At 33.2% G+C, this 12245-nt stretch overlaps 1 protein-coding gene across 3 annotated transcripts; it reads right to left on the bottom strand.

Moving 5' to 3' along the window:
• Positions 1-298: 298 nt before the first annotated feature.
• On the bottom strand, positions 299-6213 carry LOC123221591 (ubiquitin domain-containing protein DSK2a-like). 3 transcript variants are annotated; one of them, XM_044644453.1, is made up of 9 exons: positions 6058-6212; positions 5555-5805; positions 3531-4307; positions 2785-2999; positions 2593-2706; positions 2139-2197; positions 1430-1458; positions 786-875; positions 299-708 (listed from the first exon to the last, which is right to left on the bottom strand). In XM_044644453.1, the coding sequence occupies exons 2-9, from the start codon at positions 5790-5792 to the stop codon at positions 560-562; spliced, it is 1671 nt and encodes a 556-aa protein (XP_044500388.1). In that variant the 5' UTR covers positions 5793-5805; positions 6058-6212; the 3' UTR covers positions 299-559. The 3 variants fall into 3 exon arrangements, with proteins under 3 accessions (XP_044500388.1, XP_044500381.1, XP_044500396.1); XM_044644446.1 differs by having other exon boundaries at positions 5555-6213; XM_044644461.1 differs by having other exon boundaries at positions 2785-2996; positions 5555-6208.
• Between the last annotated feature and the right edge of the window lie 6032 nt (positions 6214-12245).

Genomic DNA, 12245 nt, shown 5'->3' with positions numbered 1-12245 from the left:
AATGATTTTCATTACTTTGTTTATGCTCTCAAATTATGACATAAAACTCAAATTTTAAATATTCAAATAGATTCAACCTCAACTCATGTAAACAAGCCCAATACTTTTCTATCCAAACTGTGATTCGAACTCATGCAACTCAGGTCAAATCCTACCTAACTTGCCAGATTTCTATTTATCTTTAACATTCTTAAACCTCTCCAGTGCCAGATTTCTGTTTCCTCTCCTAGATTATATGTGCCAGCAAAGCGGTAACACTGGTCTCAAGTAAAAAACCATGAAGTAGTCAATTGACACATTTAAAAGTAAAATTTGCGCATTCCAATTAGTAATAAACTTTGCAAACAATTCATATGAAAGTCTTGATACCGAGAGTATGTACATGACCTGATTGATTGATCTCTCTAGAGAGATTACACAAAGAAAGTTTGAAGCCCTTACTAGATAGTACAATTATATTCAACCCACAGCAGGTATGCATAAACTCCGGACCAACTGAACTACCCCGGCACTTCATATGAAGGGCAACAACAATATGGTATTCAACAGTGATAATAATCTACTGACCAGAATTCCCCAAAAGTCGCTCCACAGCAGCATGGACATTTCCTGCAGTAGCAATTAAAGCCCGTATATTTTCTTGAGTATCGAAGAAGCCCATTTCTTGAAGTTGTGACAATTGGGTGGCATATAATTGTTCCGGGGGTACTGAAATGACCAAGAAAAATAAGTACTATATGGAAAGATATAAGGTCAGTCATACAAAATAAGAATGCGATTATAACCATCAGATCTGGGAGCAGCCAGGCTGCCGGCTCCAAGTCCACCAAACATGTTCATCAACATCTCCAAGCCACCCAAGTTGTTAGGTGCTCCTAGAAATACAATTTTCACATTAAATAAGAATATAAAATGAGAAAAACATACTAAGTCACTTTTAGCACATAAACATACAAAATATCGCAGGGGAAACATAGACAAAATAAAAAACTGACAGAAGACTGATAGGGATCTATGTGGTAAGCTTCCTAAACATAAATAACTAAGCACAAGAGCCATTGTCAGAAAATTTTCCTGTACATAGAACATATGCTAGAGGGCAAACTGGGCAGAAATAGAAAACAGCCTGACATTGAACATAAAAGATAGTTCTTGTGGCATAGCCTTACTAAACAAAATTGCTAAGAAAATGATTCCAGATAATAGAAGAATTCTTATAAAAAAAATCCTTTCATTTGGTAAGAGGCATTTCATGTCTACAACAAAACACCATTTGTATTTAAATCCTACAAACCGCAGCATTATAATTTTGTAAGGCATGCTACAAAGTATTGAAGTTCCTCAAAATCACCAAAGATTATTGTAGAAATAATAATGAAAGAAACAGATAAACACAGGAAAGAGAATGTATGGACAGTCAACTCAATACCTGCCCCTAAACCAGTCTGGCCTGGTTCCCTGCAAGAGAGCACCAAATTCAGGGAAAACATTAAGTCAATTATATAAATGATCATAACTCAAATAAATATTATTACAATTAATCTACAGCCAAAATAATAAATTAAAATTAGCCTGGTAACTGAAATGAAAAAACAGCCACTAAAATAGGCTCAGAAGTTGAAACTTTAGAAATTGATTCAACCAACCAACAAATGTTTCAGTTTGCTAAGGACTGTAGGGAGGAAGACAATTCAATCCACCCCTCCCATTTCTTTCTTATGAAATGCTAGCATTCTAAACTGGAAGGAACCTGAAAAATTTTAACTATAACATCAGATTTATTGGGCTAAGTCCATTTCCATTACTACCCCAGGGTCAAACAAAATATGGTAAGCCAACCTCTTTATTAAAATGTTAAAACAATGGCTTGTGACCCAATTTGAGGAACAAGTTTTGTCAAGCAACAAGCTAAAACCAAAAGAGTTACCCAGATAAGTACACTGAACCTAACATAAAACAGTATAATCATATTTTCATGAAAAACTATTCAAACAAAAAGATAACAATCCATTCAAGGTTCCTTGTCAGATAAAACACCAATTCAACCCAAAAAGGAAAAAAAGACTTAATCCAGACAAAGTGCATCTGGCTACATGAAGTCTTTGAGAAAAAATTAAGAGAATCAAGCCACTGCTTACTGGGGAGACTGTGACCGACCAAGTTGAGCTAATAGGGATTGCTGCAAAGTCAACATTTGCTGCAAGAGAAAAGAAAGAACTATAAGCAGTTTGCATGTCAACCTTACAGCACATTACTACACAGACTAAAATTTAACAAAAAAAAAAAAAGGTTCATACACACAAAGCCTTCAATTTCACATAAATGATTATAGGTTTGGATGTGAAATTGTATACAAATTCCAGTAGCTTATACAGGAAAAAATTTTCACAATATGCAATTCCCATCCAGTATGCCATGTATAATTTTGCAAATGTGGAGTTATATTGCAGGTAGATGGAGAAATAAACGTGACTATTCCATGAGCAAAAAGATTCATCAGTGTGAACCAGATTCCAAAAGAGAGGGAAGAAGAGATAAAGAGATACATCAAGCAAAAGCATGGGCGAACAGCTGCAAACTAAGTAGACATACCTGCATTGTCTCAGGAGAAGTCAACTGTCGAAGAAATTCAGGATTTTGCATCATTTCTCTGAGTTGAGAATTGGAATCAAGTATGCTACGAATCTGGGGATTATGCCCAAGAATCTGAAACTTCATTATGTTAGACAACAAGATCCATCAATCTGAACCACATCTTTTTCAAGAAACAGTAGAATTTTATACCTGGTTCATGTACTGTGGGTTTGAGAGAAGGCTTTGCATCATTTGTGAAATAGCTGGATTCTGCATCATCTGATTCAGTGAATTACTATCCTGCATGGCACCCAACATGCTTTCAAACCCTGGGAGCCCAAGTCCACCTAAGCCAGCAGGTGTCTGTGGCCTAGCATCCCCAAGCGGATTAGAATTTGTGGTGTTAGTTGGGGAACCTCCAGCTGCTAATTTTAAATTTAGTCAAGAAATGGTAGGCAGGAAGTAATGAACATCTACTACCCAGTGTACTTTTAAACACCAATGATAAATTTGAAGAAAAACAAAAACAAAAAATAGTTGCAAGCCTGAAAATTGTATAAAATGTAAAGAAAATTTGTTTAAGAGATGTAGTTGCAATCATTCATCGCTAGAGTATAGCATACGAAATGTTTTCCTCTAAGTTCAAAAGATCTCAAAAAACAGTTTAGTCAGCCTAGGGATATGTGGAAACAATTAGAAGAAATAAGGATCCCCTTTTGTCAGATGTTAAAGTCTGTGCTAAATAAACCATCCTATTTCATATATAGCTAAATGTAGATGTCTCGTTGAGTTTCTCATCTACTGAAATGCAGAAAATGACAAAACCAATACAAAGAAGAAGATAGACAGATCTATTGCTTAAGAATCAAACATAATTAAGAAGAAACCAAGACATAAACTGCTCAAAATTCTGATTATCTTGAATAAAACAAGTGAGAGAGATAGAGACAACTTACTGCCAGCAGATGCCCAAGGATTTGGAAGAGGGTTAGTATTGGGAGCAGGAGAACCAGTAGTATCAGAATTAGTGGTTGACGGGCTAGTTGATCCATCTCTGGCTTGATTCCTGGCTTGATTACCCAAGAGAGCAGCAAAAGGATTTGCAGTTTCATTTCCAGCATTTCCAGTCATGGAGGTTGCATTAAGAAATGGTTCTTGAACAGTTTCATACATGCGGCGAAGCATATTGAATCCCTCGGGAGAAGATTCAATGTTGCTCATTGCTCTATCAGTATTGCGCATCATTTCCCGCATGAGCTCGGGGTTTCTAGCTGCTTCAAGCGTCTGACGTAGTGTGGCAGGATCGTTAAGTACATGTGCTAACTCAGGGTTCCGATCAATGATTTCACGCATTTGTGGATTGTTCATTATCAAGTTTCGCATGATCTCTGGGTTATTCATGAGGTTCTGAACAACAGGCATGTTCATTATTTCTCTCATGATGTTAGGGTTCCGGGTCAACTGTTGCTGCACTTGGTCAAACTCAGGAAGTCCAGCTCCAAATAAACCGCCAGGTGAACCACTGCCACCTAAGCCATTCATGCCAAGACCAGGAAAGAGTGAAGCTCCAAAGCCAGATCCTCCCAGAGTATCACTTTCATTCGTACCTACAGCTCTAGCAGTATTTTGAGTTGGAGCTGAACCTCCAGTATTGGTTGCTCCAGTAGGGTTTGCAGCTGCTGCTGCAGCAGCAAAACCACGAACCAAGTGCACAGTGTGATCAGCCTCCAGACCTAACCATCAAAGAAAAATAATGGTCACATTAATCATTGTACATAGCATTGCAAAAATCTTTGCTTCTAGCAAATTTATCCTTCATTCTAGTAAGTTTCCATCGAATGTTAAAATTTATGCTGGTTAACAATTTACCCCAAAATGAGCACAAATGTAATTCTAGGACAAATAATGTTTCCAGTGGAAGCCACTGACAATGATCTTGGCACAATTCCAAACTAAATGCTCCAGCAAGCAACAAAAAATAGTTGAATATTAATAATTACAGAAATTCTACTACAGGATAGCATGTCGCCCAAAATGATGTAATATAAAAGCTCTTTGACATGTTGTCCTGTAATTTTAACTCTGACCTACATTCCAGAGAAAAAAGAGCCAAATCATGTTAAAAGAAAAGACAAAACACAGGAAAATTTTCCCAGTTTCTAAGGTGATTCAGGACTTACAAATACATATTACTGAGACTAAAAATATAACACCACTTATGCGCAATCAATTATTTTATCATTATATGCTGAAGTTTAACATAGTTGTAAACATTACATAACACGGGTAACTAAAAAGATTATTCTCTTCCTCTTTCTTGACTTCCCGTCCATCTTCCATCCTTCATAGAATGATTATGTTTGAATATCAGAGGTTTGACATTATATTGATGCCCGCTCCTTCCTATCTGACAGTTTTGACTTCCCCCCTACTTCTTTCCCTCCTATGTTCGTTCTACCAAAAGCCCCAAAGATACATCATATTAATAAATCTAAAAGAAGTATAAAATACACCGTTAATCAAAGAGGTATTACATGGTGGCATCTCTTAAGAAGTCAGATAGACTGTTGGAACAACAATTCTCTATGCTAAAAATTAGCTCCAACATGTAGGTGTGAGAAGGAAGACTCACTTTCCAAAATCCATACTTTGGAGCACAAGGCAACTGAGCATCAATTCTAAACTAGGTGGGTCCACAGCTCCCCGTACACAAACCATGGTTCAAGACTGCCATCTATAGATAAACCCGGTACCATCAATAGTTAATATCCTGTATTTTATCGTCATCAAATCATTTAATCGAACACATAAGACCAAAACTTGCATAATAATCCCTAAAATGAACCACAACTCAAGCTCCTTACTTATATTTATCCACATCTATCAGTCAACAAATCAAACCGAAGATTCCACGACATCAATTCAAAAAAAAATCAAAACAGTAAAAAAATTACTAAAAAATGGAATGATAAGACGGTACCATAGCTTTTTAGGGTTTGATCGTCCTTCAAGATCCGACCCTTGTAAATCAAACGCTGTTGTTGAGGTGGAATTTCGCACTTCTCAGAGAGAACAGCTTTGAAAGATTCAACCGTGGAATCGAGATCGATATCCACAGAGAATTTCGAGCCGTTGGAACATCTGATGTTGACCTTCACCGCATCCCCACCGGTCGATTCGCTTACCTCCTCCGTTGCTCCGTCTACTCCACCCCCCATTCTCGGGAGGCCTCTTCAATAATATTAAATGAAGAATGAAAAAAGAAAAAACTAAAAAAGGCAAAAACAAACAAAAACAACCGATCTATCAAATTAAAATCTTACCAAACCCTAACCCTATAACAAGGAAAAAGATGAAGCGAAATCGATTAGATTTAGAAACCCAAAATGCAACAAAGTGTTAGTGTTGGTGCGCGTGTGCTGTTATGAGACAAGATTTAATACAAATGGAGAATCGCGTGAGACGGAGTTAAGGTTAACCCACCTAAGAAGGGAAACAAAAACAACAAAAGTACGATAATTAAATAATAAACAGAGCGAAAGACAGAAAGGAGAGTCGTTTGTTTTGTTGCTTGGTTGCGGTGCTTTGATGAAGAATGGAATCGATGTGATGTGAATTTCACGGACTCACGGCGCGAGTTTGTGTCACACTGGATAGGGATGAGGTGAGTTGATTACCCAATTTGTTTTGCGCAAACTTAATGAGAGATTTCGTTCCTCCTTCACGCTCCTACGGCACGCGTTACGAGAATATTCTTCTATCGCTTAATGGGCCTAGACTTAGACCTGGGTCTCAGCTCTTTTAGGCTTCATGGACCGTTGACGATTGAGCGCCCAAAATTTTAACTAAAGATATTGGGTTTGGTTGATTCTTGTCGCTCTCCCTTTGTACACGTGTCTAAATAATAAAAAAATAAAATTAATTATTTTCTTTTATATTTTTACATTTATTAGTGTGTCAACGTAAAAGAAAAACTTGTGTATAGGAATGCCTTGGGTGATTTTTTATTATTAAAAATAAAATATTATAAAAAATTATGATATTTAAAAAGTTAGTGAATATAATTATGACTATATTTAATAAAAATAGTAAGATTTAAATAATTGTTATATTTAATTAAGTATAATAAAAAATAATTAAAATACTATTTTATTTAAATTTATTTAGATTTAATTATTTAAAAATAATATTTACAATATTGATTATATTAATGAAAAATGATATATTTTAATTAAAAAATTAATAAAAATAAAAAAAAAATATTATTACGCATATCTATTTTGATTCATAAATAGATATATATTTATATGTATCATTATATGATGAAATATTAATTTATTTTTAATATAGAATTATTCAATTATATAATGACACATATTAAGTATGTATCTATATGTATATTTAAATAATGGTGCATTAGGTTTGTATGATCCCTATATGTTTGTCAGAATTCCTAAAATTTTTAATTCAAGTATTTTATAACTTGTAGGCAAAAAGACTTACTCCCATCCAAGGTATAGTATAATTCCAAATTCACACCTCTTAACTTTAAAAGATCCAAAGTCTCACCCATGCGGTAATTTTTATTAAAATTTTTAGTTAAGTTAAGAGTAAAATATTTATTTAACAATAATATTTTAAAAAATAAAAGTTTGTATTATTTTCTCCCTTAGTTTAGAAAACTAATCATTTTTCTTCTAAATTAAGTTTTGAAAAATAATATTTTCCCTTCTACCTACGGTTTCAAATTTTGCTGATGATTTTTCAGCAAACGACAATTGCTTTCTCTCCCTCCAATACTTTATCTTTGTCCGAAGCTCTTTCCCTCCAATGAATGATGTCTAGATTGGTCAAATTCAGACAAAACTCTTCTTCTGAACCTTTGTCATCCAGATGAATCAGTTTTGTCTAGACAATAACAATGCGTCCAAACCAAGACGTAGTCTTCATCTGGATGCATTATTGCCATCTAGACAAATTCAATTCATCTAGATGATAAAAGTCCAAACAAAAAGTTTCGTTTGGATTCAAGAAATCTAGATGTCGTTCGTCTAAGGGAGAGAGCTTCAGACATGATGATTTTGTCTTTTAAATATTATTGTTAAATGATGATTTTGTTTTTAAGTCTAATTAAAAATTTTAAAAAAAATTGACTCAAATATGAGACTTTGAGTTTTTGAAAATTAACGAATGTGAGCTTAGAATTACATTATAGCTTGGGTGGGAATAAGTCGTTTGGCCTAATGTATATGTATGGATTACATAATTGTGTTGAGATTCAATTGATTAATTACTTGAATATTATGTGTGAATTAGTGCAATTAATGGAACACGATTACCATCTATTTTCAGTTCATTTTTATGTCACACTCATTTCTACCGTGATTATTGACGTTGGAATATTGATCTAGCAAGTAAATTAGAAAATGATAAATATCCAATCTAATTATGCCATCTGTATTGATAAAATATAATAGTCATTTATCAAAACAAGATTAAGAGCAGCATAACGTCTCCTAATAAATAGATTTTATAACAGCAAAAGAACATGACAATTTTTGTTATAAATTCCAAGTTGAAGTAACAATTGTAATAATTTTCTCTATGTTTGGTCGAATTCTGTAAATTTTATAAATATAAATTCGTATATTCGGCTTTGAATGTAAGACGAATCTCATTTGAATTCAGTGCAAGATGTTGACGTGAGTTATTTTCACAACTTTATTTGCCCACATACTATATTCCTTTTGAAAGAGATTCGTTTATGTGTATTGCGTGCCTTGGGAGAAGAAGAAGACGACTTTTGTTTTTATTTGCGTTAATATCTTGGAAATGACAGTTTTTAGACATTTAAATAATAATTCAACTGTTATTCAATAACCTCTAACAACTGTTTTTTAACAATTAAGTAAACTAGATTAAATCGATTCGTTATGGGTAGATTTAGACCCAATATACATAAATCACAAGTTGGTAACACCAATACCATATTACTTGTGGAAACAACGCTGGAAAATCTTTTGGTTATCTCAATTTCGTGCATGCAAATGTTGCTCCCAAATCCATGGCAAAATCAATATTCTTTCACTTTAATCAAAAGAATTATCATGATTGACACGACAATGAAGTATCTCTGAAAACTTAACAGAGCAACTCATTGATAAGATAACAAAATGTCACAGAGATTAGAGAGATGTCTCAATCATTTAGATGACCACTGGCAGTTTCCATTGCCAAAGACGAAAATTCTTAAAAGAAGAAAAAAAAGTTGCGAAAATAGGTAGTATGAGCAATGGTTCAAAACATTAAATACAATAACTACGTAAGATATAAATAAAAAGGAAATTTGAAGTTATAGCAAAAGTTTTACTTGAATGAATGTTTAATAACTCCTACCAGATCTTCTCAATGATGAGTGGATCACACTAGCTATGGAAAAAATCTAATATACGACCCTCAATACTAAAAACAGACTCTAATACACTATTAAAAAGAGAATTTAATATCTTAGTGAATTCATCCTTTACTAATTCATGATACCAAATTTCTTGCCTTCGTTTTCTCAATGTCTTCATCTAAATATTTATCCAACTCAAATTTAGAGTGTACAACTCATTGTCTAACCCTCTCCTCAGTAAACATAAGCATCACGAAGTCTCGTCAATAAACATAACCATCATAACTATCATGAAGTCTCCTCAATGATTGAATGATATTGGACTGAGCAATGACTTCATCCTAGTGTGACCACAATTTAAGTGGCTGTTGATGTTTGTTAATAAGTCTACTCAAGATATCAACTCTTGTGTTTGTGAGTAATGAATCATTTGTTGATCTACCATAACTTTTATGCATCTCTTTGTATGACCAATCACCACCGTTTTGACAATCATTTCTTAATAACTACTTTTAGGATGGTGAAAAATCATATCTATCCTTGTATAGGATTGTTTGGTGAACTCAATATTAGGATAATACCCTAGAGTTAATAGTCACCGGTGTATTTTATGTAAATTGTAATCATATTTCTAATTAATAATAAATGTGTTTCTTTATCTCATATTGTTTGTACAATTTAGATAAATGTTATTAGAATAGTTGAACCATGATGAGAGGTTCAATGAGTGTTAATTGATCGTGACAACCCTTTGTTCACAATAGATGATCATTCTTAAAATGTTTGTATTTTTTATATTTCCTTAAGTAAGAGTATATGTAATATAATTAAAATTATCATAATGTTGAACGACTCAACTAAAATGTGATAACAAATCTCACATGTTAAAACTGTTTATATATATATATATATATATATATATATATATATATATATATATATATATATATATATATATATACACACACACATGTTATAGACGAGTCCATCGAACAAATCCACCAAAAGGATTTCATGTAGACAGTTGTTCTAATGTTTTTGGAGTAGATCATCTTAACGAACAATAATACATATAATTTTTAGACTTGAGACCGCTAGACTATCTTATGAAACATCTATATGTTTTGCCATCAACCCAACATAATCCCTATAAAGGGCTGCTAGAAAGGTGTGCACATGGTTGATTTTTGTGTAAAAATTGTTATTTTGGTTTTTCATTTTGCGCAGGTGACAAATAATTGTTTTATTTATAATTAACTAGTTTTAGTTGAAATGTGCATTGCTAAGATTTGCCCATATTATGTATTTATATTTGTCTCTTTTAGCTAAACAAATTAGACATAAATATTATCTTTTTATTTGGATCTAAAATTAAAATGTGCATTTTGCTTAGGCCCTTGGTTCATTTTGCAGCTCAAGCTGCTCCTTTGTCTTTCTTTTTGCAGGTAAGTTACGTGATTCAGATTGTGGGATACAATCTCACAGCATGTTCTAGAAGGAAGTTCAAGACTACAAATAGTTGAAGGGACTTTAGCACATCGTTCAAATAGATCTTGAACAAGTTGATTGGGATGCTTGAATCAGCGGGTGAAGGAATTTTAGCTTATTTTTCAAGTGAAGCTTGAACAAATTGATTGGGATGCTTGGACCATTTCAGAACCAAGCACAACAGCTAAATAATTGGAAGTTTGAGAATTTTCTTTAGTAAACAATAAGTGTTTGCTTTTTATGTTTCAATTTTAGATTTGTAATTGCAATTGGCTACGGGTGTTCAAAACTGGTTAACTGAATTGGTTTATCAATTTTTTGAACTAAACCGAATTTTTGGTTTGAAAAAAAATTATGAACCGAAACTGAACCGATTTAAAGATTAACCAATTTTGAACTAAACCGAAAATACTAATTAATTGAACAAAATTTTCGGTTGATCGGGTTTTGAACTGAATTTCAAAAAATTATCATTTTTTTTTAATTTTTTGAAAATATATTCAATATTTTATTAAATTTTTATTTAACGTTTTAAAAATTGGTTCGGTTCAGTTAACCGGTTTTAAAAATTAGATAAACTGATAACCGAATCGAAAAAATGATTTTTCTATATTTTTGAATTAGCATCCGAACTGGTTTTTTTAAATAACTTATTTTTCAGTTCAATTTTCTATTCAAAAATCGGTTCGATTCGATTATTGGACAATTTTGAATACCCCTACAATCGGCTATTTGCTTGAGTGATTTGATTTGATCTAGACTTGGTCTTATGGATGTACACACATTAGTCCTTGCAAGTAGAGTCTTCATTTCTTTCTCATTTTTATATAACAAGAGGATTCTTAGGATGTGGAGGAACATCAAAGCTAGTTACACAACCATCAAAGCTAGTTTATTTAACCAAGCAGGAAGGGTGAGAAATTAGTCCTCTGGCGAGAAAAGAAATATCAAGCTTATATTAAACACTACTCCTTGGTTTAACATTTGCTTTTAAACAAAAACAAAATCCACACTTGGAAGCTTTAATTGGTACTTAGGTATTGTATACCGCCCAAGCTACAATCTTCATTCTGCTTCCTCTGCTTAACAATCTTTGAAAAACCGCTTTGTCATTTTACTATCCAACACAAGACAATACACAAAAAGATTGAAAGATACAAAATTATTTTCAAGTTTCCATTGCCAAAATACAAAATGTAGTCAACCGTAGACATACATCAACATCAACAACAATTATGTACCCGGGTGCGATTCGTTACGATCACACCCTGAATGTGATTCTATTAGTTGGATCACACTTTTTTTAAGATGATTTATTTGGATTTTACTTGAAGTGCAAATGACCAAATGCAATTCAACAAGATTATACCTTGGTTGGATCAAAATCTGATCAACCGCTCTTAGTCGCTTCTCTGTGTGGGACACAAAGTTGATCCTATTTGTGCTTTGTCTTTGTCAGGGTAGGATTAATGCCATTTCACCATGCATAAGTTTGTAGCCCCCAAGATGCTTTTGTGATCAGGGTTTTTGCTTCTGTATTCTATAATGGAAAATGGGAGAAAGGGTTAAATTCGCCAGAGAAATGAAAAAAATAAAGTTATTTGTTTCTAAGACCTCCTCCAAGAATTAAGAAATTAATTAAGATGACCAATTTGCCAAAAAAGTGGCTTAATTGGTAACTTTAATTCAAGATTGTTTCATTGGTTTGAATGAGACACTCTGGTCTGGTCACATGACTTCATGTAGGAAAATATGAATAAATCCCTAAAATTTAGGAATTAACATT

This window comes from Mangifera indica, chromosome 1 (assembly GCF_011075055.1).
Source record: "Mangifera indica cultivar Alphonso chromosome 1, CATAS_Mindica_2.1, whole genome shotgun sequence".
Lineage (NCBI taxonomy): Eukaryota > Viridiplantae > Streptophyta > Magnoliopsida > Sapindales > Anacardiaceae > Mangifera > Mangifera indica.
Note: the sequence above shows the minus strand (reverse complement) of the source record. Positions and strands in the feature narration are given on the sequence as shown.